We start from the raw sequence: 27,439 nt of genomic DNA on the forward strand, positions 1-27,439 counted from the left end.
GACATCTGGACCGAAATTTTAGACAAAGCTGAAGTTTTATGGATAGGGCGAGGATAAGCACAGAACGATACAAGGACAAAGTAAGGACCCCCGGGGATAACGCATCTCACTGACCCTTTCAGCTGGAGAGCTTAGAACCATTTATATAGTAGATACTATTTTGCCGGAGGCGGTCGTCAACGGAATATGATCGCCGGCTTGAAAGCACCGACCACTTGTCATCCAGTTCCGCCACGCAGAGCCCACACTTGCACTGTTTCTTTGCTCCCCGAAAAATCCGGAAAGGTTCATGAGATGTGGATGAAACCCCCACGGGAAGGTAGGATCCAACAACTCGACGCAGTCCAAGCTAATACAACGTAGGCATGCGAAAACCATTATCGATACTGGATGCATCAACAAATCCCTGGAAGATGTCAAGCGCGGACTCAGCCTGGCATTCCAGGCCCGACTAGATGGAACAACAGATATTTGAACGTGAAAAACCAGGAATATGAGAAAAGCTGGCCTTACACGTTCGCCGCTATCATGCCTAAGTATATTTTTCACAGGGTAGCCTGTATATACAGTAGACTATCCCCAGGTTTCCCAGAAGCTTGTGTTCCCTTAATATTTGCCGTTGATTACACATACCCTTCCCAAAGACAGGCGCAACCACCTCGCTTCCTGACATGGCGAGTATACATGCAAGTAGACGAGGGCTAATAATATTGTTGGGGACTTTGGCATCTTGGTCTTGTTCCTGGGGAGGTGTGGGGGCTCCCATGCCGCAGTGCAACTCCAAATCGTGGAGATAAGGATCTGGCGCTTCTGACGCTTTTTAGCTTCGTCATACACCACCGCGATATTCTCGATCCCTTCAGAGCTCTCACGTCTACCGTCGTTTGTTCCAACGCCATAGCCAGGATCGGAGTTGGTACCTATCGGAATCTCTGTCTCTGTATATAATATATCCCATGGAATAACCTTACTCAGTTCCTGTGGTTCTTGATAAGCTCTATTGTATAGATTGGTCAGGAGAATAGGATTACTTACCACGGATATTTCAGCCATCGATTTGAGCGTGTAAGAAATTTCGTCCCCAATCCCAGGCCAATTGTCTTTGGACGGGGCCTTCGCCAGAAGCGCTCGCATGTACTCCCCCAAAGCTGTCATGAGCTATTATTGATTGAGTTGCGTTAGAATGGGCATGAAATTAGATTCTGGTGAGCGTGTTCCTACATCGTCGAAAGCAGCGCCCAAAGCTTATCTATCGTCATCCGTCCATGCTTTCGTTCGATTCTTCCATCGGCCACTGGAGAAGAAAGATAAAGCCCTGGAGAGATTCGCTGTCAGGGTCCTGATCGCACCAACCTCTTTTGCCATACCGTCTCGATATCTTCCTGGGCTGTCCTTCTGATCAGCTATACTGCATGCATGTAGTGCACCTACAGGGGCCCTGGCTAGCTTGAACTAACCATCCTGGGTATTTTCGATGGTGTCTGTGTCTTTTTCGATTCTCAGGGTAGCGGCGCTGAGCTTTTTGGCAAATCGAGACAGTTTGACTGGGGTTGAAGATAAGATGGGAATCGTGATGGGGAGGGTTGGACCTTTATGATAACAACGTTGGCAGAGGAGAGCGTGAAATCCAGCTAGCTCTACTCATTGGATGACGCATCCATGCCACCTAGCAAGGTCCGTGTAGCGAATAGGAAGACCAAGTGTGCACCTCTTTTGCCCCTCAGTTCAGCTCGAAGACCATTCAAGTTCTGTAGGTGGAGTTGAAAATTCCGAACAGGCTCCAGTCTTAGGCCAATCTGTGCCATTCAGATTCTTTAAGGTGCTATGAGTAGATAGACTCCCTGTTGATAGAATGATAATGAGGTCTTAAGGTTCAGAGGGTTTTGGGAGGTTCTGGATTTTGTAAGATCCCGGACGCTCTATAACAGTAAGGTAAAATACCCAGGTGTTTTCATTTAGAGTGAAAACATCTAGATTCTGCCCTGCATAGACTCCATGGGCACCTCTGCACTATTTTCTGGCGGCACCTGCGGACGGTACTGTATCACAACCCTCAAATTTACATGTACACCTGGGCATAATAATGAATATTGTAGGTAATGCAGTGGCATTAAATAAAAATTTTTAGAATTGCAATACCTCACAAGAAGAAAAAGTAGGTAATGTATATGTTATAAGCTCCAAGCATAAGCTCTAGCCAAAAATTTCATAACTAATGCAAGGAACAACACAGAATTAGCTACTCTCTATTAATTAGACCATAAACTTATTGTAGCACTTATCGTGAAGAAATGTACCCTTGCTGAACCTCTCAGGCAGGGGGGTGGTCCAAAAAGATGAATAGACTGAGCTCATGGGAGAATTCGAGTTTACTCCTCCATTATATGTGGTTGATTCTCAACTTTTCATTTAGCACTAGAAAGCCCTGATTTTCATTCAATTGGCAAGATGGCCGAGTTGGTCTAAGGCGCACGGTTCAGGTCAACCTGATCCCGATGGTATCACAACTGTCTCCGTGTCTCGAAAGGGGCGTGGGTTCAAATCCCACTCTTGTCACATCTTTTTTGTTTTTGTCCTACTCACTTATATATGTAGCTCAACTGATTGTTTTTTTTTGGACTTTGTCTTGTTTGAAGACGGAGTTCTTGATAAATTAAGGTTGTCTGTTGTACATATGCAAGGGGTGGCGGGGACAAGACCCTCGGACTAGCTGAATCTGGTCAAACCGGCTTGAAGAAGTTCTGGGATGTCATGGCATGTAATTAAAGTAGCAATGGACGATGGTGTAGATATTTTGAGTTGAAGTTAAAAAAACGTCAACCCAGGTTGACTCAAGGAAAAGGATAAACGGCCATTAATAACTGGTGATAATTGAAAGTGAGGACCAGACCTCACATCCACAGGTGATAGGACAAGGTATGGCAAAATAACAATCAAGAAGTAATCAATGTCTACCAAAAGAATCGAACCAAAGAATAAGGTACAATTGTATTACAGTCAACTACACCCTCAAAAGAACAAAGGAGATATCGGCAATGAATCTAGGCACAAATGGTCACATCAAATCCAGAATGAAGGAAACGGACTTTTCCCTCTCTACAGTGTAATGTATACAGGGATTTTAAACGGTCAGACCGAGGTCCTCGGCGAAGGGCAGCTGGTGGATGTCACCAACGCTGACAAGGGTGGCCTTGCCAGTCAGGAAGGTGTTGGCAACCTGTAGATATTCGTTAGCTGGTTGAGTGGAACATGGGGAGATCTAATCAGTAACATACCTCCTTGACCTGCTGGTCGGTGACCTTCTCGAGAGCCTGGGCGATCTCGTTGATCTGGTAGGGCTTGTTGCCGTGGACGAGGCCGGAGCCGGTAGCCTCGAGACCAGTCTCAAGGGTCTGGACGGACTCCAGAGCACGGAACTTGGCAAGAGAAACGGCCTTCTTGATGTCCTCGCTGGCAACCTCACCGGCGGCGGCCTTCTTGAGGGCGTCGACGACGTTCTTGCTGGCAGCGCTAATCTGGTCGGCAGCACCGGTCAAGGTGACGGTGAAGAGACCGGCATCAGAGTAGGCGTTGTTCTGGGTGGAAACGCGGAGGTGGTTGAAGCCCTTGGTAGCCTGGGACAGGAGAGAGAAACCAGGGGTCCACTTGATGGTGGACTCGCCGCCGAGCAGAGCAGCCAGAACCTCGGCCTCGGCCTTGTAGCCGGCGGTACCGAAAGCGCTGGAGCCGGGGAAGGCGATCACGACGGAGTTGCCGGTCTTGGAGGCAATGCGCTGCTCACCACCGTAGTACTTGGAGGCCTGAGTGGGCAGGACGCTGTATTTGCTGGAGGCGTTGCCGGTGGAGGTGCCCTTGAAGAACTGACCAACCCACTTGTTGAGCTCAGCGGAGTTGGGGCCGCTGGCAACAAGAGCAATGTTGGACTTAGCGTAGGCGCTCTGGGCGAACTGGGCCAGGGCATCGCCCGAGATGTACTTCTCGAAGGGCGAGGTCTGGGAGGGGGTGATGGAGGCACCCAGGCCGCGGTGGAAGGCGACACCGTGGGCGGCATCGATGGCAACGGTCTCCGGGTCAGAGTGGACGATCTGTTGCTTGTACTTGAGGAGCTTGCTGACAACCTCGTTCAATTCGTGGTCTGATATCATCGAGGGGTTCGAGTTAGAAAAAAATGATGCTCGGATGCGCTTTATCAGTTCATGAAAGGGACCACTCACCAGCAAACTTGGTCTGAGTAGCGACCTCAGCGAGCAGCTCTGTGAAGTAGGGGAGATCCTTGGCAAGGAACTTGGTCTTGAGGACAACATTTTCGCGCGAGTGTGTCGACGAGATTTGACCGCCCAGCAGCTCAGTCTCCCGGGTGATCCGCAAAGCAGACCGCTTGAGGGTAGTCTGTTGAGGAAACAAGCGGTTAGCATCGATGAACGTAGCCGAGATGACTCAATTGATGGACAAGGCACCGACCTTGAAAGCGAAACGGTCAAGGGCATCGGAGAAACCAGGGAAGGGCTGGTAACGGGAGCCAGCCTTAGCGACCAGGGCCAAAGTACCGGTAGGACCCTCAACCTCACGGTTGGCGAGTTTCACACCGGAGGCCTCAGAGACATCGTACTGGAAGGCCGGGTTGACCGCGGAAGCCATGGACCGACGGCCGGCGGACAACGCACGCGGCGCATTTCGGCTGAGAGAAGACCGCGACAGCATCGTCGCTTGTGCCGAAAAGATATGCAAAGGGAAGAAGAAGAAATAAAAACCCGAATTGGGTTTGTAGAGGGGGGCAATTGAAGCGGGGAGGAGGCGGGATGCGGAGAGAGCAAGAGGGAAGAGGCAGTTTGGAGGTCACGAAAAGCTTCAAGATCCCGGTGCTGTTGATTACTCGGATTCTGATTGGTTGGAGTGACGAGTCGGACGGAACCGGAGTTACTTTTGTTCGGTGTATAAGGATTGTAGCCCTCTGTTAATGTAGTTTTTAGTATTATAAGTATAGCAATTATTAAACCAATTGAATAGTAAGCAAATCAGTTATTGAATTTGTATTCATGAGCAATGACTACTTATACTCGATCAATGTGTTCATCAACTGGAAATTCCTGTAAGCGGGCATACCCGGATCACATGATCTACAAATCACGTGAAGATCAAACCGATAAGCAAAAAAAGAAAGATGGAGGGACACTTGCATCTCATTCGTCGCGCATCAGAACTTTCGGACTTGCAGATCTCCTGCTAAAGTCCTCCATGAACCGGTGACCTCAATTTTCCAGGTTTGCAGGCCCCGTGGAAGTTCTGCCTTTTTAGCCCATCATGATGATGTCCCAGGTATGCGACATGCGATTGTCCACACCAAAGCTACTTACTTACGTGGGATTTAGTGCTCCGTGGAGCTCTGCATGCTCCTGATCGAAGACAACTTTGGAGAACTGTTTGCAGTAAGTTGATCTGCCTCATCATTCAGACCGTGCAAATCCTCGGCTTGTATGATTCATTGCGACAGCGAAGCATAGAACTGATCAGTCAACCTTTCGCAGCGCATTTTCGCAGTCCTTCAACGCTATGAGAGACTCACACTTCCTCGACTTAAATTTTACGCTCGCCTGACCGATCGCCAATTGCATCATGGACTCTCTGCTATGATCCAACACCACCTCGTCTACCATTTCACTTCCCTCGATGATGGTAATACCTATTACGAAGCCAATCCACATGCCGCATACTACCTTGTCCGGTCCGGAAAGATTCTCCAGCTTGTTGAAAGCCGACTAGGAAAATATGCGGCCCAGATCTTGCAAGCAATCATGTTCCACGGCCATGCGTCGATCGCCCATCTTGAGACCCTCCCCGAGCTCCAAGCCAAAAAGCACATCACCAATGGGGTAAACCATGACGAAGAACATGCCGAAGAAAATGGAGAAAACATAGAAGAAAATGGGAACCATGAACATAATGGCGTGTCTAATGGCAATCATGCTGTAAATGCGAAGCCCCCGCGTTTTCACCCTACCCTCAAAAGTCTTGCGTCTCATGGATACATCAATAAGGTTCGGGAGGCGCACTTCCAGAGTCCTAATGATAACTTCCTGGATGCCCAGCGCATCATTTCCTCAAGGCCAGATGTTAAACAAATGAAGGGCAAACAACAAGCCGCCGAGATCGAGGAGAAGTCAAGAACCCTGATCAAAGAAAGAACCGAAGGGGATTTGAGTCGTGGTCTCATGTTCAATGGCGTCCCCCAAGGCGTCAAAAGGAAACGAGACCACGGAAATTCAGAACCTCACCAACAGGTGAATGGCACCAACGGTGTCAATGGAAACCATGGCAATGACGATGATGAGGAAGAGAACGATTGGTCTGAAGATGAAGATGGTCTCGATTCGATGCCAATGGATGTAAGATTATCATTTTCTCAAGTGTGATTACAATCCACTTACTAACATCCACCACAGTCTCACCTCATTGTTCGAGTGAACTACGAGAAACTCGATGTAGCGCTCCGTAACGCACGATTCCTCGAACTGGCCGAGCAAGACGCATCTCGTGCTACCACCGAAGTTTATGATTGCTTGCTTCGGCGCATTGAATATCAAACAACACGCTGTCGAGATACATTTGAGATTCCACGCGAAGGAGAAGAAGGCGAACAATATTCTGCCCCAATTCAATTGAGTGCAATTGTTGCAGACGTCGACCCGCTCCTGGATCTCTCAGGATGTATCGGCCCCATGGAACCATCGGTTGTGACAAACCGAAGTGGGAAACGGCCCTTAGACGACGAAACGAGTGGAGTGAACGACGATGATGACGAAGAGCCCGCAGGGAGCCGTGCCTACGAAATCGACCAGCACCTTGGTATACTCTCGCAAGCACCCTTCAACCTTACCACAAAGCATGTAATTTCCGGTCTACCCACATGGCGAGTTGGCTTCCGAGGTCTGGCTCGCAAGCTCCGCCATTTGGAACTCGAACGCATGATTGAATCACGGTACGGTGATGTGGCCTTGCGAGTGGTCCGTGTGATGCATGCCAAGGGCAAGCTAGACGAGAAGCGACTGCAAGACATCAGTCTCCTTCCTTTCAAAGACCTACGCCAAACACTTTCCAGCATGCAGACGGGCGGATTTGTCGATCTACAGGAAGTGCCGCGCGATGCGCAGCGCCAGCCCTCCAAAACCATTTATCTGTGGTACTACGACCCGGATCGGGTCTGCAGTAGTATCTTGGAGGACACATACAAGGCGATGTCCCGATGCCTGCAACGCATCAAATTTGAGCGCGAGCGCGAACGGGATTTCCTTGAAAAGACGGAACGAACCGATGTCAAGGGCCACGAGGAGGAATTCCTCTCCGAGGCTGAGCTTGAACATTTGAAAAACTGGAGGGCTAAGGAGGCCTTGCTGCTGGCTGAAGTATCTCGTTTGGATGACATGGTTGCCGTCTTCCGCGATTATTGAATTACTTTGTCATAGAGGCTTGGAGCGGGAGTTGCATACACATGAATGGCGCATGAGCGACGAATTGATACAAATTACATTCATATTTTTCTTCAGGGTTAGTTTAATGTGCATGGGGTTTAACTGTGTTGAACCGAATCTCAAGTTAAGGACTGATGATGTAAGGTCAGTCAACTTGAGTGTAGCGGGGACACAAACGGGAGGAGGAAGATAATTCATTCAGAGCTAAAGCTATTGCTAGATTAAGTAATGATGGATGCTAAGCCCTGGCAGGTAACAGATGCAGCCTGTCAGGTTATATGAGGATCTAAGTCAAGACTTTTAACTTCCATATCTTTAATACTTTAAGTATAAGTAATGGTCGGTAATAAGATGGGGTAGTCACTAGACCATGAAGGGAGGGCCTAAGGGAAAGTACTGTGACATGAACAAAACCAAGTTGATCAAATCACGTTGAATTCTGAACAAAGCCAATTAATAGCACACTTCCAAAATAACTAGTGCAAACACAGCGAAGTATGAATGTATGAAAGTTTGACAATATTGAGGATGCAGTTGGTTACCTTATTGTACTACAGCAAAGTGACCAGAGACTGTGAGCTGTAACCATTAAACGGCAATGATATTTTGAGCATATTATTAAATATTTGGTTGAATCTGTCTGAGTTTCGTTGTTAAAAATTACGTACAAATGTAGAGATATGGCTTTTCTTTATATATACCCGTGGACAGTGTATAACTACACCATGAGATCATCTAGCAGGTTCCACAAGGATCGGCATCATGTGCTCCCTATGCATGAATTAGCCAAGTAATTGGCAACGGAAATAGTGCATATGTAGGCAGCAAAGAAACAAATATTAATAGATGTATGTTTAGGCAGTGACTCAAGACTTAATGTACTACATTCAAAGAGAGCACGATTAATATAAAATAAACAAACATTCCCGAAATAAATCCAAGAAGAGTCAGGATTGTCATTAGATCAAGGTATGAACCCCTACGTCAGCCCTAAGCCCGCCAAGATGTACAATTAATATGGAGATTACAATGACGCTGGCGCGACGCCAGTGGCTGCCCAATCCCTGCCCTGCTTGGTGTATACCTTGCGATACTTCATTTTCCATAAATGGCTGACACCCCGCCGTAGATCTTTCATATTCCCATTCTCCACATTTACAATCAAATCATCATGGCTTACCCGTGGATTCACGCTGTCCGCATTGTTCAGGCACTATTTGGTGTGATCGTGATCGGGTTGACAGGATATGGTGGGTTCCATAACAACCTTTGTTGTTTCTCAAGCTCCCAGTATGAAAGCTAACCGTCTCCAGTTGTGTCAACATACTGGTATGGCTGGGGCTGGTCGGATACCGTGAACTTCCTCCTCTTCCTCGGCTGTTGGACCGCGTTCGTGGCCGTGCCCTACCTCGCTCTTTCGCCGATCTTCTTCCCCCGGCTAGCGCACCACTTTGTTATTCCTGCTGTGGAAGTGATCACCATGATCTTTTGGTTTGCAGGGTTCATTGCTATGGGCGCTCAGCTCCCCCCGCCGCGGTACTGTCACTACCATGTCTGTAGCTCACTCCAGGCGGCAACGGTATTTGCGGCATTTGAATGGTGAGATCCCTCGTTGAGATGCAAGAGTATTCAGAACGCTAATCAGTGTCTTGGCATATAGGGTGCTTTTCGCGGTGACCACCTTCTTTGCCGTTCTTGATGTGAAGAATCACCGCCGTAGCGGGGAGAGTGCGAAGACACATTCCAATGTGCATGTTGGGGTTTGATCCGTTTTTCAATATTCCAGGAATGAGGGATGTCACGTCATAATGGAGCTCTTTTGAAGTTAGGTGTTTTTGGTTGCGGGATACCCTAGTTATTTGATGACAGTGCATGGGAAATGAAGAGAGATAGTAATATGAACTAAACATAATTCATTAGTATTGATCTTTCTAATGGATCTCTATACAATCTATAATGACAATCACCTCATGACATAGATAAATGTAGTGTCATTCTTATTATTAGTTCTTATCTCGGGGGCTCCGCAAACGGCATCACCGAACCCACCGAGGCACCGTGCCAAGTGAACCAGCCTAAGCAATAAGCAGCTAAGGTTGATATATTATTGGTCTGCAAATTATTGGCTTTCAAGCCATCTAAGATCATTTGTATAAGGTGCAGGGTAGAACCATAAGGAGAAGGTGTACCAGACCGTGCGTTGATCCTTTATAGATAGGCCACGTTCTCCGTAGCGTCACATCGTTTGATCAGGGGGACCATGCGTTGATAGCAATCTACATTAGAAACCAGAATGACTGATATGTGATATAGTATACTCCCACGTCTATGTTAGTAGTCTCTAGTAGAGTAAAATACAGTATCAAATTTCCACGGGCAATTTCTCGCCACCAAGAAAACTCTTCCCGAGTTCCACCATTTAGCCGGCGAATACCTTTTCTTCTAGAAGGAGGAGAAGGCGAATATTGTCCAAAAAAGTCAATTCCACTTGAAATTAAATAGAAAGAATCAGAGAGCCTAGATTTCTCTCTCTGTTCTTTTTGTTTCCCTTTCTCTTGAATATACATACATGGTGATTGTACAAGTCTGTACATAGGGTTTGACAGTGGTGGTGTGTTCTCCACTTAAAAAAGAAAAAAGAGAAAAACCCGTCTTCGGAGTCACCCATTTGGCCTGATCGAGTGGAGACTCGCTGCGCGCTCTATTCAGATCCTTTTCTCCTGGTGTCATCTCTTCTGAAAAGTCCCCCAAACCTGCATTTTCAGGATGGCCCGGGACGAGTTCACCAACGCTCCAACTGAAAAGAGCAAGATGAGCTCAGAAGCACCGGTGACGCATGTCCAAGCCCAGGATCCTGTCGACACCTACGATGTCGATTATGAGAAGCATGGTGCTCAGCGCGAGGCCAACCCGCTCCCAGAGCTCAAGCGGAAGTTGAAGAGCAGACATTTGCAAATGATTGCAATTGGTGAGTGATTGAGTCTGCTATTGTCTGCGCGCAGAATCCTCATGCTAACCATTGATCAAAAGGCGGAACGATAGGAACCGGTCTATTCATCGGTAGTGGCACTGCAATTGCCCATGGAGGCCCCGTTGGCGCTCTCATCGCGTATATTTTTGTCGGAACTATTGTCTACTCGGTCATGACCGCCCTCGGAGAAATTGCGACCTATATCCCCATTCCTGGTGCTTTCACCTCTTATGCTGCTCGCCTCATTGATCCCAGCTTGGGCTTTGCCATGGGTTGGATCTATTGGTTCTCTTGGGCATCGACCTTTGCTTTGGAATTGACTGCAACCGGTCTGATCATCCAGTACTGGGACGACAGCATCCCCATTGCCATCTTCATCGCGGTTTTCTGGGTGTGTATTATCGCCTTCAACATGTTGCCTGTGGGCTTCTATGGTGAAATGGAATTCTGGTTCGCAAGTATCAAGGTTCTCACCGTCATCGGCTTCATGATCTTCTCTATCTGTGTCAATGCTGGCGTTGGTGAGAAAGGGTATATCGGTTTCCGGTACTGGGTCCACCCAGGCCCCTTCGTTCCCTATCTGATCGAAGGCAACGACTCGCTGGCCAAGTTTGTTGGATTCTGGTCGACGCTGATCCAGGCCGGTTTCTCTTACCAGGGAACCGAACTGGTTGGTATCGCCGCCGGTGAGACCGAAAACCCCCGCAAGACCGTCCCTTCGGCCATTCGTAAGACTTTCATTCGTATCGTCTTCTTCTTCATCTTGACTATCTTCTTCATCGGAATTGTCGTGCCCTCTAATGACCCAGGCCTCTTGAACAGCCAGGGCAGCGGTGCTAGTGCCAGCAATGCCAACGCCTCTCCCTTTGTCATTGCGGCCAACCTTGCTGGTGTCAAGGCTCTCCCCGGAATTATCAATGCAGTCCTCTTGACTGTGGTACTCTCCGCGGCCAACTCCAACGTCTACAGTGGCAGTCGTATCTTGGTTGGTCTGGCTCAGGAAGGATTCGCCCCTCGTCACTTCAAGACGACCTCCAAGGGTGGTGTTCCTTACTGGAGTGTACTCTTCACCGCAGCCTTCGGTCTGCTCGGATTCCTGAACGTTTCCGACGCCGGTAGCACAGTGTTCAACTGGCTGCTTCAGATCTCCGGTGTCGCCGGTTTCATTACCTGGTGCTCATTGAACGCTTGTCACCTTGCCTTCCAGCGCGCGCTTCATGCCCGCAACATTTCCCGTGATATCTTGCCCTACAAGGCCATGTGGCAGCCCTGGTTCTCATGGTACGGGCTGTTTTTCAACTGTTTGATCATCCTGACCCAGGGATTCACTGCATTCATCCCCAACTTCCAGGTCAAGGAGTTCTTCATCAACTACCTCAGTTTGATCCTGTTTGTGGTCCTGTATATTGGACACAAGATCTTGTATCGCACCACGTTTGTCAAAGCGATCGATGCCGACCTGGACACAGGCCGCACTACGGCCGACAACGAGACCTGGGAGACTATTGAACCGACCACATGGTACGGCAAGACGTGGAACTGGATCTGCGGCTGATCGGAGACTCGGATCTTGTACATTTTTGTTTTGCATATTTTCTTCAGGGCGTTGGGTCATATAGCATATAGGCCTTTGGTCTATAATCTCCATTCTAGTTATATATCATTATCATTATTATATACATACAATAAACAATAAATATTCACTTCCATACATACTTGAACGAAATCTTGAAACTCGGTCTCCATGTGAAAAATAGTGCATGTGAGTTGTGCAAATGTTTTTGATGTGTAAGCACAGCGAGGTACATGACACATTATGGGGTTCGTCACTATGGGGTAGGTACCCGAAACAGCCGAGGTTCGAGCCTCAGTCCCTTTTTCGGCTCATGATAACTTCAATGGAGATTTGTCCAAAAAGGTCGGTCGCTCCGGGTCGTTTCTTTTCTCCAGTTTTCACCCCCACACTCTTTGCCCCCTATATTGGCGGATAACTCGGACCATTTTTCTTCTTCTTTTTACTTATAGATTTTGGTTCAACTCTTGCATAAACCACTTCACACCGTACACCGGCTGTGATCTCAGACATGTTTTTCTCACAACCCGCCCACCTCGCCAAGGCCGAGGAACTCAAGCAGGCGCCCCCAAAAGGCGTGGCCTACTCTGTCGCCATTCCCGGCACTGAGCAGCCCGGCCGCAGTCGGGTATACCGAGCATGGAATGCGCAGAAGGAGCTTTTGACCACACTGGACCCCCAGGTATGGAGAGAGAGAGATAACCAGATAGCCGAACGATCAGCATTGACCCGCTTCTAGGTCCTCACGGCCCATGACATGTTCGAATCGACCGCCAACCGCCAACCCAAGAACCACTGCCTCGGATGGCGTCCGTATAACCCCACGACCAAGGGCTGGGATCCATACCAGTGGCTCACATATGAGACTGTGCAAAAGCGGCGTGCCGCGTTTGGCGCTGGTCTGGTAGAGCTGCACCAGAAGCACGACTGTCACCGCCCAGGCCAGTATGGTGTTGGTCTCTGGGCGCAGAACCGCCCCGAATGGCAGATTACTGGTGAGTTGAGTCGCGAAGTTGAGGATATTGGACATGAGTCGCTAACGGGGATTCATGTATAGATTTGGCTTGTATTTCCCAATCACTCTATTCCGTCTCGATCTACGATGTCCTGGCCCCGGATGCCACCGAATACATTATCAACCATGCCGAGCTGAGCTGTGTCGTTACCTCTCTACCGCATATTCCTACTCTGCTCAAGCTTAAGTCCTCCCTGCCCAACTTGAAGATCATTGTCAGTTTGGACCCGCTGGATGGCGATGATCAGAACGGTCACTCCAAGCGCGCCCTGCTCGAGTCTATGGCCGCCGGTCAGGACCTCACAATTTACACAATCGACCAGGTTGAGGAGCTGGGTCTTGCTTCTGGGCGCGGATACAACGCTCCTTCTGCCTCTGATATTGTTACTATCAACTACACCTCCGGCACCACCGGACCTCCCAAGGGTGTTGTGTTGACCCACGGTAGTGCCGTGGCTGCCACTTCCTGCGGTCTGGCTACCATTGGCCAGGCTCGCGGTGACACAATGTGCTCTTATCTTCCGCTGGCGCATATCTATGCCCGTCTGGCAGAGCACTGTGCCTTTTGGGGAGGTGCGCGAATTGGCTACTTCCACGGAAACATCGTAGAGTTGGTTGACGACTTGAAGTTGCTGAAGCCTACCGGCTTCATGTCTGTGCCCCGTCTTTACAGTCGATTCGGCACGGCGATTCGTGCTGCGACAGTTGAGCAGCCCGGCTTCAAGGGTGCCCTGTCGCGACACATTGTCGCAGCCAAGACGGCCAACATGGAGAACCCCGATCCCTCCAAGGCGACCATCAAGCACGCCTTGTATGATCGCATTTGGGCGAAGAAGGTTGCTGCCGCTCTCGGTCTGGAGCGGGCTAGATACATGGTGTCTGGCTCCGCTCCCCTGGACCCAACCCTGCACAACTTCCTGCGCATCGCAACCGGCACCGACGTTGTCCAGGGCTACGGTCTGACCGAGTCCTACGCCTCCGCCACCGCCCAGTCAACCTACGACCTCACAACCGGCAACTGCGGGCGCCTCGCGCCCTGCACGGAAGCATGCCTGATCTCCCTCCCCGACATGGAGTACTCCGTAGACGACAAGCCGTTCCCCCGCGGCGAGCTCCTGCTCCGCGGCAATAACATGTTCCGCGAGTACTATAAGAACGACGAAGAAACCTCCAAGGCGCTCACCGAAGATGGCTGGTTCCGCACCGGCGACGTATGCACCGTCGACGCCCAGGGCCGCTTCATCATCATCGACCGCCGCAAGAACGTCCTTAAGCTCGCCCAGGGCGAGTACATCTCCCCCGAGCGCCTGGAAGGCGTCGTCCTGTCCGAGCTCGGCTACGTCGCCCAGGCCTACATCCACGGCGACAGCATGCAGACCTACCTGGTTGGCATCTTCGGTGTTGCGCCGGACCTCTTCGCTCCGTACGCCAGCAAGGTCCTAGGCAAGACCATTGCCCCGACCGACCTGGACGCCATCAAGGAGAGTCTCAAAGACGACAAGCTGCGTCGTGCCGTGCTGCGCGATCTGGAGCGCGTGGCCAAGAAGCACAAGTTTGCTGGGTACGAGCGCGTGCGCAACGTCTCGCTGCAGGTTGAGCCGTTCACCGTTGAGAACAACCTGTTGACTCCGACGTAAGTTTCCTTCCTTGCCTATGGTGTATATTGTAGTGCTTGGGTATAGAACATTGCTAACATTCTCCTTTCTAGTCTCAAGCTCAAGCGTCCTCCCACCGTCAAGGTCTACCGCTCCCTCTTGGACCAGCTCTACGAGCAGGCGAACGAGGAGCAGTCCGCTCCCCGAGCCAAACTGTAGTTTCTTTTCAGCTTTTTTAGCTTTGCTTTTCTGGGTTGGAAATTGGTATTGTCCTTGGGTTTGTTCCAGCTGTACATAGGAGCCGTCTATACACTGTAGTATATTGAAGCATTGTTTATAGCGTGTTCACTTTCATGGGCTTTCTAATGTTGATGCTGGTAGTCTATAGTTTCACCTTAACTCAAATATGATATTGATCATTGCTAATTAGGCAAAAATTTATTGGACAAAAACAAAAATATGACAAGAGTGGGATTTGAACCCACGCCCCTTTCGAGACACGGAGACAGTTGTGATACCATCGGGATCAGGTTGACCTGAACCGTGCGCCTTAGACCAACTCGGCCATCTTGCCGAATATGGAATTATTCGAATGACATGGCTATATGATCCAGAATAAGTCCGATAGGTAAATTTTGGAAGAGTGCCAGGTTGAGTGAACTACCTACCTAAGTAAGTATATAGATAGTGATATATAATACAATAGCTATAAATATAATTTATACCTTCACCTACTTTGCGTAGCCTACATTGTAATACTGCAATATTGTCTACCTTAAGCATGTCCATATAAAGTTTGACGAAGGTCATCTCAATGCAATACCCCTGTCAAACTATGCCCTGTGGCGTAAAACTAAGAAAGAAAAAAGAAGCCTCGGAGCATAAACAAAAAAGCAATTGGGAATAAGAACTAAAAACTAAGAAGAACCTAGCAAAGCACCGTGAACCCCCCTTTTCATACGCTCATACCTCATATTCATTATCATATTCATTACCTCAAATCACCGATCCAAACTACACCAATAATCCACCCGCCAATCCGTCAGATTGCGCGTCGGCAAACCCCAAGTCCGCGCCAGCCAAAGCGCCAACCCACCCACAACCCCGACACTCCCAACAATCTGCACAAGCACCCAACTCCTCCTTCCCAAGTCATCAATCCAGTCCACCACACCAAGTGGGTCCTGCGGACTAATCCCAAAGCGAGCGTGAGACTGGAACGGCTTCGGATGCCAAAAGCCCGGCGTCTGCGCAAGCGGCACAAGCGACCCATCGACGACACACTCGCCCAGCCGCTCGGTCAACCAAACGGCTCGCTCGCCGCGCGCCAGCTTCGCATAGGCGTCGCGCTCGTTCTGCAGGCTGCGCTGGAGATCGGTCGCCCACTGCGCGAGGTGAACCTGCGCCACGCGCTCCTCGTTACGAGTGTGGTCGGTGATGCGGGCCATGGCGTAGCTGGGCGAAGTGGAAGAAGAAGAAGAAGCCGAGACGGCTTGCCAGCTGCTAGAGAGAGAGCCAGACCCATATGCGGACGGAGCCGGGCCCGGACTGGCCAATGGGATTGAGGGGGGCAGGGAAGAGAAGCCCGGGCGTTGCTGGAGGAGTTTCTTTGCGGCGGAGTGGCGGAGCCACAGGAGGTTGTCTGGGTCGAACATTTTGGTGACTAGGGTGGGTAGGTCGGAGGGGAGAAGGGGCTGGACGTAGTCTGGGCTCATGAGCGTGCTTGCGTCCATTGTCTCTGTGTCTGGGGCTTCTGCTGAAGAGACGGCGTAGGAGGACTGAGAGGCTAGATCCTTGGTTGGAGAAGCGCCGAAGAGAAAGGGGTTTAGACCGGCTAAGCGGGATTTTTCATGGAAGGACAGTTTTAAATCGGTTATTTGGGCTGGAGAGAGGGTGTCTGATTTGGATATGAGTGGGATTACATTGCTTAGCTCGCTGAGCCTGCGGATGCATTCCACGTCTGTTACGAGGGTGTCTGTATACAGATATATTGGTTAGTGAGGGTTTCCTGTGGAAGCCAAGGATAAACCTGCCATTGGAAATCAAATATAAGATGACATCCACCTGGGATCCACCATTCCCGGCTAGTAGGTTTTGGAAATCAACACTAGAACTGTTGAGCGCATTGATGGCACGGAGGAATTGGTCGCACATATATTGAACCGTATCGTCCGTTTGGCCACGACTTGAGTTTGTGTCAACAAAACAGAGGTTCCTCTCGAGCACGATTTCCCCGAGGCTTTTCCGGCGTTGGAGCACGCGCGAATCTTCCAAATCCGACCACCATGACGGATAAGGTTTGGTGCTAGCGTATATTTCGGTGGTCGAGGTTAGTGTGCGATGCGTCCGAGAAGCTCGACGTTCTAAAGAGTTCACGGGTATTGTGTCGACATGTACGATATCTTCGCATGTCTGGACGATGGATTTGATTAAAGAAGTTTTTCCCGAACCTATTTTTTTTTGTTATGTTTGTTAATTGGCCTTCCGTATTGTAGAACTAATTTCATTGGAAACTTACCAGGGGCGCCCGCTAAAAGAATCTTGAACCGACCCATAGCTTTTCCTCGCTCGGTGAACGGTCGACGACTAGGCATTTTGATACTTGGCATGATAAATTGGGACGCCCCACCTGCGGCGATACGTGGGGATCCGTGCACCCTTTCCTCCTCATCTCCAGATGCGATTGCTTGGCTGTTGATTTCATCTGTGATAGAGATATCATCCAGTGGGTGTAAAGATTGATTGGAAATTGATTTGGGACTGCTGGGTAGGGATGATGGGTCGTCGGGGATGCCCAGTGTCAATGGAGTTAAAGGCCGAGAGACTGCCGCCGGAGATGCCTGCCCCGAAAGAGTGCAATGATTGTTTGGGTCCGCCTTGAGGGTCGACCGGCGCCGTGCGGGGTGTTCAGAATCATCGGACTGCTTCAGGCTGGGAAGATCGTGGGAAGTAAATTCCGAGTGACAAAGGGTGTCCTCCAGGCTTTGCACCCCGTATATATTCTCTTTCGCGTCATCGGGTCCATCTAGAGAGGTGCTTGATTCTAGATCCGAGACATGTGGATTGCGGGACAGAAAGAAGCTCGTGGGAACGGGGTCGGGAGAATGGTCAAAGGATGGTTTACGAAACGGATGATCCGGAGTAGGTCTCATCATGAAGACATGTCTCTATCAATATTGTTTACAGAGAGTAGTGAAACGAGGTGATAGTGATACACAAGAAGTGCGAAGTCATTTGTGCTCAGGTAAGCCAATCACGAGATGACCGTAGATTAGCCCCTCACTGGCCTGAGGCACATCTGCATATCAACCACATGATGTACATGTAGGGTAAACCTAAGTACTGAACTATGTTCTAGAGTATTTTATATCGGCTTGTTATTGCTTAGAGTGCTTATATTTAATTATACGGCGGACTCCGTAGTAGTATCCAACTAGTAGCCATTCCCCATGAAATATTACCGTAGTATCTCCGGACACCTGTCTCTCCGTACTCCGGGGGTTTTTTAATCTCCACTCTGTGGGTTAACTGGGGCCTGGACTGCAATGTACCAACCGTGTACAGCCTGTACTTTGTACAATACAATATATCACCAGGCAACTAGACCGTATGAAATTAAATTTGGTACTTTTTGTCACACTTCTTCATCGGCTAAAAGTATTGGTCGCGATTAGCGCGAAAAAAAAGAAAACTAACATACATTGTACATTAGCGCAAAAATATACAATACTATAGTAGTGTTGTACCTAGTACTCCGTAGTGTACCTAATTAAGTAGTGAAGAGCATGTACCGTGTCCGCCCGAAAAAAGGCTGATCTCCACCACCTCAGGGCAACTTCTCGGTGGTTCAGACTTCTGGTTCCCTTGGGATTTCTCTTCGGTTCAATATCACACTCTTTTCCCCTCCTTTTCTCCGATATTGTTTCCCCCGAATTTTTTTCTCTCTTTGAACATGAACATGAACTATTGAAAGTTCTTTTGCCTTCTCACTTGTACTGATCTCTCACTCTCTATACCCGGCATCCGGCATAGCGCAGGAAGCGCAAGAACGACAAGATGGAACAACCAGCCATGTCGTGGCCGGAACAACTCCACGAGAATACTCTCATTACTGCGCCAAGTGAAGAAGAATTCTCCAATTATCTCGATTTCAATATGCCGTTCACCGATCTCGAGCACGGACCAGGGCACATGCAACATTCCCAGTCTCTACCAACCACTTCCGCTCCAGACTCCATGGCTCATCTGCGGTCAAATCCCATGCAGTACTCGGGCCAAATGGAAGGCCTAGCGATGGATTTTGGTGGCCAGGATTCCGCCCAGTCCCATCCTCATGGTCAATTGCCTTACTCGACTCCTAATATGACTCCGGGCTTCTGCGCCCAGGAGCCCTCACCCATGTCGCAATCACACCATTACATGCAGAATCAGACCATGATCCCACCCACCCCGAACAGCATTGAGATGCATGGAAATGCCGCCCGTTATTCCCAGCGGGTGGATGGAACTCCAGATATGTACGATGGATATTCGCGCATCAACGAGGAGCAGGTGAGTTCAACTCCAACTCTCATAGAATGTACTTTCTTTTGACTAACAGGCCAGGCTCTCTACACCCCTCTCGTTTCGCCAGCTATGACCCCCCTGGAGAACCAGTTCCGACTTCCTGAATACACAATCCCCGGCGAATACTTCACACCTCTCACTTCTCCCGCCCTAGAGGCTCAGAATGCCGACTCCAACAGTTATCAATACCATGCAAGACAGGTGTCGGATGTGGGCTTTGTCCCCACTACTGCAGACATGAATTCACTTGCCGCAACAGCGGCTCCAGGCTCCCCCAGCACCCTAAGGAAACCCAATACCCGCCGGCGGGGATCGACGGCCTCCAATCGATTGAGCACCTCACGGAAGGTCAAGCAATCACCGAACATTCTGGCCCAGCGCAAGCGCAGCACCCTGGCTACCAATTCAGAGGAATTTTACAATAGCCTGACTCAAGAACTCAACACGAACCCCACAAGGTTGCAGAACCAGGACATCCGTTCGCTGCAAACCAGCAGCAATGAGGCTTCCGGTCAAGACTCGGTTTCCCCAGAGCCACTGTCGGAGCCATTGATGCCGCCCCCGGCTCTACCTGCCCCACGGGTGTCTCCCGCCATTACCCCTCACTCTTCTTCTCCCGGCGGCGCTGCCACCCCTGCGCTGCTAATGCGCATCCAGCGGACCCAGCATTCGCAGGACCCCTCCGGTCAGTTCCGCGGCCAGGCCCAGCTTGCGCAATCCGATTTCCCAGATGAAATCATGGAGGATATCTCTCTTCCAGAGGCGGCTGCACCGCAGCAGCAGCGCCCAAAACCTAACCGCATCGATACCGCCATACGAACCCCGTCAATCTCCACCAATGGAACACCGTTGTTGGCCCCTTCGCCTGCAGCGTACGACCAACCCCACAGTGCCTCCATTGCCCCCAGTCCACGCACAGCCGCGATGCCATCTCCCAGCGGGCCGGTTCCTCGGAGATCCGAGTCCAGAGCCGCGTCTAATCGGAAACGAGGCAGCCTGAGTTCTACACATGCTAGCCCGCAGCTGCGACCTAAGATCAGTCCCAGCATTCAGCCACTCATGAAAGGTAGCGAGGGTGAGCAATCCCCACTCCAGTTTCTAGGCCCTATACTAACCCTATTCCAGGCTTGTCTCAAGATGCTCTTCACCTGGCATCCAAATCCAACTATCAACATATCCTCGACGGCACTCTTCCATCTGGTGTCAGCTATCCGGAGGCATTGGCCGAGAACCTCAGCTCAAAACGCACGAACCACAAGCTCGCGGAGCAGGGCCGCCGCAACCGAATCAATAACGCGCTCAAAGAGATTGAGCAGCTCATTCCGCAGGAGTTCATCGATGCCCGAAATGCTAAAGAAGTCGCGGAAGGTGGAGCAAAGATCAGCGAGAAGGAAAAGGAGAAAGAGAAGGCCAACCAGACAATCAGCAAAGCCACTGCCGTGGAGATGGCCATTGATTACATCAAGGCGCTGAAGACGAGCCTGGACGCGACTACTGCTAAGTTGGCTGTGGCTGAGTCCCGGCTGTCGGGCGAGAAGGAGCCATCCAAAGAGGACTCTACTCCTACTTCTACCAAGCCTCAAGAGGCCAACGGTGTCGCCAGTACGGACACTACAAGCTCGACATGATCAGACTGTATTCTCTTTTAATTTGCAATTTCTTTGCCATGGTTACAAAGTTCTATGGGAACTAAAATGGGTATTCCCGGGTGGATGTTTGCGCAAATGTGCTACGATCTATTCATGTGATTTGATAGCGTCGGTGTTTTGATATACGGAGTGGCTTGGTTTTGCTCTAGCTTTCTTTCTAATCTTTCTGTATGTAAATAGATTTTGCATATTCTTATGATAATGCTTCGATGTAGTTGCATGATGCTATGCGAGCCTTGTGTTATGTGTATGCAGTATGAGACTCGACCTCGAGTCTATCCTCAAAATCTACATATCCATCGCATGCTTCCATTGGCAGGGAACGTATACAAGAATAGATATCTTTGATTCTTTGACTAGTATATTCCAACACAATGGGATTCTCAAAGAACTTGAACTCACAATGCTCCAAACAAAGATTCGAAAGAAAAATGCCTGAAATCAAAGACCTTGTTCTCGGTCAAAGACAACCTACCCAGCACACCCCATCTCGCAGTATTTAAGCACCTCGAAGCCCCGAGTCAGCCAAGAGTCCAAACAAGAGCATCCTCATACCAGCATCCACAGCCCTATCCAAAAACCAGGCCAGTCAAAAAACCCCACCACTAACACCAGCACAATGCCCACCCGAACCGTCTTCCTCAACGCCCAAACCATGGAGCCCGTCTACGCACCAGACTCCCCGATACCAGGCCGAAAATGGTACACGGTGCGCTTTCTCCCCGACGAATCGCACTTCACCGACGACGAACTAATCAACCTGTCCATCCAGCGGCTGCGCACAGGAGCATACCATGTCGAGGACCAGCCCCTGGCCCAGCTTCGCGGGATGCACATCTCGTATCCGGTCATGGACAGCCCTAGGCTCAGTGGTGTGGAAGTGGCGATTGCTAGTGCGCGGAATTGGCTCGAGGAACTCCTCGATGGGCGCGCTATTATTGACTTGGAGTATATTTTTGCGTTTGCGAATAGACCGGCGCCTTTGCGGGCTAGGTATATCAATATGTAGATATTTCGTAGGTGGGTTTGGAATGATGGGTTGGGTTGCTTTTTGTGATATGTTGGTGTAGATTTGTGCATCTAGAGTTGAGGAAGTATAGCAATTGAGATAAGGTTATCACCTAGCAATGTGTCTGTATGTCATAGAAAATTAGTGGCATGGTTGTATTTTGTAATTAATCACAGATTCTACTGACTGCTTTATGGTTTAGAGATGATAGGTAGATCCCTAACCACTTTTCCAAAAGCCCTTGGAGAAGATGTTCCATCAAGATCCCTAGGCGACCTAGAGATGTCTATTAACTTAGACCCCAAGTCAAAACCAACGCCATTGTCTATATATAGGAAGGTAATATCAGGATTAAGTCATTAATATAGCGCGTTAAGCAACTCCTTTGTTGTGTTCTTTATTCGAGTTACGGATTGCATTGGACTAAAGGCTTTCTTTAGTGCGTTGGATACGGCCATTGACGCTATAACGCCAGAGGCTCGAACAAAAGGCTCGCATAATGGACCCAAACAAAAGAACTGTCGCAATCGAGCTCAAAGTATCACAAGTGAAAGTACTGCGAATCTATTCCTACCGAGTTTTGAAATGGCCCTCAATCCCAAGTTCAGTTCATCCACCGCAGGACTACACACCATAGCGAGCACATATTATTATCCCGAGCCACCCATTTACCTCTATAACAATCAGCAAGATGCCACGTCAGACCAAGAAAGGGAAGCCACAAAGTCATCAAGGCAATTATATCTCGGTATAACTTGCGCCTACCTCGACGCGAACAAGTTCATCTAAGATTATACCTTATACCTCGCCTCTTAGAGTGGTCAGTGAAAAAACAGAGGAGCTCCGCACTCGTCTCTGGTCAATTCGTTGTGTCCCTCTGGTGAGGTTCCGCGAACGTTCTTAACGTTGACCCCAACCCCGGGAGTGAGACGAGGTCCTTTGCTTTTGGATTGGCTGAGAGTCCACGTCATCTTCAATACTCCGAGTGGTCAAAGACGGGATACTTCTAACTGGAAGAAAACTCTATGTGCCTAATGAAGTCACTTCTCATCGTCGGCAAGAGGACAGGCCAGATGAGCGGTAACGATACCAGCAAGCTTCTAGAGTGAGCCTGGTGAACACCAATCAAAGCCGCCGATTTTGAAAGTGAATAAGAAGAGAACTCGAACTTGTCGTCATTGCAAGAAATGAGGCCACATTGTGGCCAACTGAACTTCTGTTTTCGCCATCCCAGACATGGCTAGCATTGCCATTACAAGGTATGTACATGATCTTCGTAAATTCTGCCCGCTCAATGGCTAATAGATTCAAATTAAAAGAAAGAGACCCGTTCTAGCCACTACTGCAAGAAGAGGGGCCATCAAATGGCCCAGTGCCCGACGGTCATCGCCATTGCAGTATGCACTCCAAACCCCCCGAAATCCTAGAATTATGCTGACCTGACACTCCAGAACGGCACGCTGGGGATATTTGCGGCTCAGGTGAACATAAATCCAGTATGCTTTTACTGACGTATGGACTGGCTTCCTGCCTGCGAGATGAAAGTGATCCCAGTCTCGATCAGCCACTTCTTAGATCCAATTGATGAGAGCCTCACTTCTTCCTCATGTCCAGTTTGAATATGATTTTCACTCCCAATCACTTGGATCGCTTTTGCTCAAACCGCGGAGGGTCGAGGATCCAGAGATAGTGTGTAGCTGTCTTGGTGCAGAGGTATCAAGACTGGGGTTTCAACCTTCTCAGATCTGGTGGTCCGAGAGGGGGAGCTTTGAGGCTGATAGCTTCACGTCAATACGGCTGCAGGATAGTTGTCGAGGCCTAAACTGGGACGGCTAGATCACTCCAGGTCGCAGACAAAGGTCGCAGCGAAACGAAATCCACACTGGGGAAGCATGGTCCTTGACTACGAACTGATCCTCCGTGAGTAATCACGCCACAAGGTAATTCATCCGTTCAATTGTCGTGAATTTGAGATATGCAGAATGCTAATTGATGTTTAATAGCCGTTTTGAACGCATAGTTCAATATTCCCTAAATTGCTTCAGAATCTATCTTTGTCTACAATTCTGACAACGGCCTCTTTTCTCATATCCGCAGGTGGCTAGTTTTTCCTCTCTTCGTGCAGAAATAGATTCATTGTTCTATCAATCTCATCCTCTTCGTCCCATTTCCCTGTGAATCTGCGTTAGTCCATTCAAGATACGTCTCGTTCTGCAGTTTATCATGAGGAATTCAGGGTCGTGGTACCCTAGTAGCTTCCCCCAAACCCATGGTGGTTCATCTTTCGATATTTTCTAAGATCAATCTATTCGAATCCATATAATTTATGGTGACTCGTATATGCGGTGATGTTGAGTAATTCACCAAAGCCAAGTCTTGAGCCTAAACGGCTTGAATGGGTATATCATGAATATAGGACATTGGTTCCGGCTCACAATCTCCCAGGGGATTGCATTATAGCCTGCAAAGTTAGCCTGATTATTTATATAGATCTAGCGTACACAGTATCTAGATAGTCTGAAAATGCTGATACAAGTCTTAATCCTTCCCTTTTGCTGTCTGTACCACAGACCCGTCAAGCTCCTGTGGCCCCCATCCAGCTAACTCGGCATACTGATGATGATCCGCTAACTCTTGCCGCCGGCCATCACCTGGCAACTCAGCTTGATAACCCTTTTCGTCACCTGGTAACTCAACTTGATGACCCTTTCCGTCGCCTGGTAACTCAACTTTTTGACTGCTTGCTAGCTCCTGCGACCAGCCAGCACCTGCTACCTCGGACTGCGGACTCAAGGCATAGTCCTGTGGGTTGTTATTGTCCGCTCCCATCCTTTCGCCTGTGGTATCAATCTGAGGAACATTCTTTTGCTTCCGACGTCGAAGACACCAGAAGACTAGAATGCAGATTATGATTATCCCGCCCACAGCAACGCCAGCACCAATCCCCGCCTTGGCCCCAGTGCTCAGACCACTGGTTTTGTGTGTGTCGCGAATGTTCAACCCATATATTGAGTCTGCCGTCACAGCGAGGTTTTGCGCACTTTGTACCGTGGTCGTGAGCATTGTGATTGTGGTGTGTGTGGATCCTCCCGTTGTTTCGTGTGTCTCGGCGGCGTAAGTGAGTGTAGCTGCATCTGAGACTGTCGACAAACATCCAAAGCCGCCGCTTAACCAAAAGGCATCACCGTCATCACCAAGGCTGTATGACACCCCATAATCGCTAAATCAGTGCCCGGTCAGCAAACTTCTACTTTTAGGTCTATATTTGCCCTCTATACGCCAGAGCTCAGAAAGACTTGCGCAGCACTTACGAGGGGCAGCATGCAGTCCATGTGGTAGAGGCCGTGACAGAGGTAGTAGCCACTTGCCATCCCCCGGGACAGGCAAAAGGGGCCAGGACCTCGACTGTCTTGAGACTATTCGCTGGGGTCCCCGCAATCAGGTCATCGACTGTGCTGGATTCAAATTGGAGATAGGAGATGTATTCCGTGGGATAGCAGGTTGTGCTGAGGTTATGGGATAGCTGAAAGAGCCCAGACCAGGCGTTGATCTCATAAGACGCCGAGGAGTTGGAACCGCCCGCGCTGTTGCCCACATAGAAACTGGAACACGCCTGGGGAGCCGTGAACGGCGTTACCATGGGGATGAACGACAGTGTAGTGCCATTTGTGGTCATTGGCGCGTATGTGGTTGTTGGCGCAGCCGTGGACGACATAATTATTGATTATGGGAGAGGCACCCTGGGCCCTATGGGATGGTCAGGGGATAGAGACAGTGAGAGAAACCCGAGGTCCAGATGTAGAGATTCAGAAGAAAAGTGGAAAACGACCAAATCAAATCAAATGGACTAAGCTAAAGCTCGAGCACTTATCGAATCTCCACTGCGGATGTCTGTGGAAATGATCATCGAATCAGTCCAATGGCTGTCAATACTGGAGTTGGGGGCCAAATTACCCGAATCTAATTTGTGTTTCACGTACAATATTGTACAAGGGGGTCAGAGAAGCTTTCCTACACTGTCACCTGCATATTCGTATGCATGTTGTATGCGTACACTGGTATACTATATCGATTCTAGTGTTTGGTCAGTCTCAGTTGAGTCCAGTCCTACTTGGATCATATGATCTCTTTTGCAAGGGTCTACCTATAGTTATATATATATTCTTGGGTTTAGTACGTATTACGCCCGGTAAGTCGAGCGACACTGTTGTATCATTTGGTGGCGGCTTCTAGGCGCCATATACTCCGTATGATGTATGAATATCGTTATCAGTTTTCCCCGGGGTTCCCAGTCCCCTTCAATCACAAATATATGTGCCGCAGCCAGGGGTCCGGGTTCTACAGCAAAGCAGGCCTGCTTTGCTGTAAAATCCAGAAGCGTCTAGCAGGGCAGCAAGGACACAGGCGCAGCATCTCTCAGTCAGTCTGTCAATTACTACGAAGACGTGCTTCGCCAAAGTGTCATATACATATTGCGGTGTTACGTGGCATTTCTGACTAGCAGAGACGGCACATAGAGCTAGGAACTAGCGGGGCGGATGGTGGAGTCATCCAAAACAAAGATCCAAAAGTCGAGTAAGCGGACATTCTAGATCAATAGAATCAGGTTGCAAAAGAGAATGATAGAGTGGCCGGCGACTGAGCAACCTCTTATTAGCCCGGTCAACCTAGTCCGTCGCAGATCAACAAAATTGAATATGAATGAGAAACGGCCGCGCATTGGGCGGCCAATTCTCGCTTACCGGGTAGTGCATAGTCGGTCTTGTTTCGACCCACGGGCTTCATTTCACAACTCCTGGGCGTGTGACTCAGTGGTAGAGTGTTCGCTGTTAGTAATCACCAATTTCATGTCTCGTTAATTCATCACTAACTCAGTCTTCAGTTGCATGCGAAAAGTCCGGTGTTCGATCCACCGCTCGTCCAATCATTTTTTGAAGTTTTTTTGCATGTAAAATTTTGGATTGTGTGGCGGTTTCAGAGGATTAACCATTCCGAAAATCATGTTACTAGCTAGTTCCTTCTCTTCCTATTCTCCTTCCTGAATTTCTATGTCTTTGACGTTCTTGAACATGTTCCAGCCCCATGAAGTCCGCCCATCCGCCGAATATAATTTCCTACTTGCGCTTATCAAAGCCGATTATTGTAAATATTCATTAAGAACTTGCTAGAACCCATCCAACAACACGCAAAACTATTCAAACATGGCTGATTATATTGAGTCTAAAAATGTTGAAGTGATACAGATGCAACCGGGGAGCGGATCTCGGCGGCGGAAAGGGGCCGCCCGCCGAAGCCCTAAATCATCATGCACTTCACGCAGCGGTCGCACCATTTAAGCATACAACCAATACAAAGCTGAGAGTACCTACCAGTGCTTATAGGGGTATGGACTATACATATTATAGGAGAGTAAGGACACTAGAGAGTAGGGACACGCTGGAGAGCCAACGGCGGAAGAGCAATGCGCGCGACACCACTCTCGATGTCGCAGGTAAATTCGGGGTTTCCTTTCTGTCATTTCCAGTATATCCGTGCGCCCATTAAGGAAACAACTAGAGTATTCTTGATCACCGGATGTACACCCTTACCGTTCAA

The 27,439-nt window shown here is 49.3% G+C and overlaps 10 protein-coding genes across 10 annotated transcripts; 6 read left to right on the top strand and 4 right to left on the bottom strand.

Annotated features, from left to right (window-relative positions):
• Positions 1–349: 349 nt before the first annotated feature.
• N7529_002943 (uncharacterized protein) lies at positions 350–1,155 on the bottom strand (the record flags this gene model as incomplete). Its single annotated transcript, XM_057238470.1, has 3 exons — positions 350–451; positions 634–936; positions 1,036–1,155. 3 exons carry the CDS (start codon positions 1,153–1,155, stop codon positions 350–352), a joined length of 525 nt encoding a protein of 174 aa, XP_057101081.1.
• Positions 1,156–3,121: 1,966 nt separating this feature from the next.
• N7529_002944 (ubiquinol--cytochrome-c reductase subunit 2) lies at positions 3,122–4,701 on the bottom strand (the record flags this gene model as incomplete). The annotated part of the gene is made up of 4 exons (XM_057238471.1): positions 3,122–3,217; positions 3,276–4,135; positions 4,215–4,389; positions 4,462–4,701. 4 exons carry the CDS (start codon positions 4,699–4,701, stop codon positions 3,122–3,124), a joined length of 1,371 nt encoding a protein of 456 aa, XP_057101082.1.
• A 603-nt stretch (positions 4,702–5,304) lies between these two features.
• Positions 5,305–7,445, top strand: N7529_002945 (uncharacterized protein; the record flags this gene model as incomplete). The annotated part of the gene is made up of 4 exons (XM_057238472.1): positions 5,305–5,316; positions 5,370–5,426; positions 5,526–6,383; positions 6,441–7,445. 4 exons carry the CDS (start codon positions 5,305–5,307, stop codon positions 7,443–7,445), a joined length of 1,932 nt encoding a protein of 643 aa, XP_057101083.1.
• Positions 7,446–8,637: 1,192 nt separating this feature from the next.
• On the top strand, positions 8,638–9,232 carry N7529_002946 (MARVEL domain-containing protein; the record flags this gene model as incomplete). The annotated part of the gene is made up of 3 exons (XM_057238473.1): positions 8,638–8,716; positions 8,780–9,065; positions 9,127–9,232. The coding sequence occupies 3 exons, from the start codon at positions 8,638–8,640 to the stop codon at positions 9,230–9,232; spliced, it is 471 nt and encodes a 156-aa protein (XP_057101084.1).
• Positions 9,233–10,232: 1,000 nt separating this feature from the next.
• Positions 10,233–11,992, top strand: N7529_002947 (putative arginine transporter; the record flags this gene model as incomplete). The annotated part of the gene is made up of 2 exons (XM_057238474.1): positions 10,233–10,434; positions 10,497–11,992. The coding sequence occupies 2 exons, from the start codon at positions 10,233–10,235 to the stop codon at positions 11,990–11,992; spliced, it is 1,698 nt and encodes a 565-aa protein (XP_057101085.1).
• Positions 11,993–12,521: 529 nt separating this feature from the next.
• Positions 12,522–14,839, top strand: N7529_002948 (putative AMP-binding enzyme; the record flags this gene model as incomplete). Its single annotated transcript, XM_057238475.1, has 4 exons — positions 12,522–12,692; positions 12,750–13,005; positions 13,068–14,658; positions 14,734–14,839. The coding sequence occupies 4 exons, from the start codon at positions 12,522–12,524 to the stop codon at positions 14,837–14,839; spliced, it is 2,124 nt and encodes a 707-aa protein (XP_057101086.1).
• A 782-nt stretch (positions 14,840–15,621) lies between these two features.
• N7529_002949 (uncharacterized protein) lies at positions 15,622–17,772 on the bottom strand (the record flags this gene model as incomplete). The annotated part of the gene is made up of 3 exons (XM_057238476.1): positions 15,622–16,595; positions 16,654–17,070; positions 17,139–17,772. 3 exons carry the CDS (start codon positions 17,770–17,772, stop codon positions 15,622–15,624), a joined length of 2,025 nt encoding a protein of 674 aa, XP_057101087.1.
• Positions 17,773–18,676: 904 nt separating this feature from the next.
• On the top strand, positions 18,677–20,814 carry N7529_002950 (phosphate-sensing transcription factor PHO4; the record flags this gene model as incomplete). Its single annotated transcript, XM_057238477.1, has 3 exons — positions 18,677–19,171; positions 19,226–20,261; positions 20,312–20,814. The coding sequence occupies 3 exons, from the start codon at positions 18,677–18,679 to the stop codon at positions 20,812–20,814; spliced, it is 2,034 nt and encodes a 677-aa protein (XP_057101088.1).
• A 640-nt stretch (positions 20,815–21,454) lies between these two features.
• On the top strand, positions 21,455–21,844 carry N7529_002951 (uncharacterized protein; the record flags this gene model as incomplete). Its single annotated transcript, XM_057238478.1, has 1 exon — positions 21,455–21,844. The coding sequence occupies one exon, from the start codon at positions 21,455–21,457 to the stop codon at positions 21,842–21,844; it is 390 nt and encodes a 129-aa protein (XP_057101089.1).
• A 2,538-nt stretch (positions 21,845–24,382) lies between these two features.
• Positions 24,383–25,520, bottom strand: N7529_002952 (uncharacterized protein; the record flags this gene model as incomplete). Its single annotated transcript, XM_057238479.1, has 2 exons — positions 24,383–25,064; positions 25,156–25,520. The coding sequence occupies 2 exons, from the start codon at positions 25,518–25,520 to the stop codon at positions 24,383–24,385; spliced, it is 1,047 nt and encodes a 348-aa protein (XP_057101090.1).
• Positions 25,521–27,439: the final 1,919 nt, after the last annotated feature.

The sequence above is a fragment of the Penicillium soppii genome (genome assembly GCF_028829465.1).
Source record: "Penicillium soppii strain IBT 18220 chromosome Unknown utg000003l, whole genome shotgun sequence".
NCBI classification, from domain to species: domain Eukaryota; kingdom Fungi; phylum Ascomycota; class Eurotiomycetes; order Eurotiales; family Aspergillaceae; genus Penicillium; species Penicillium soppii.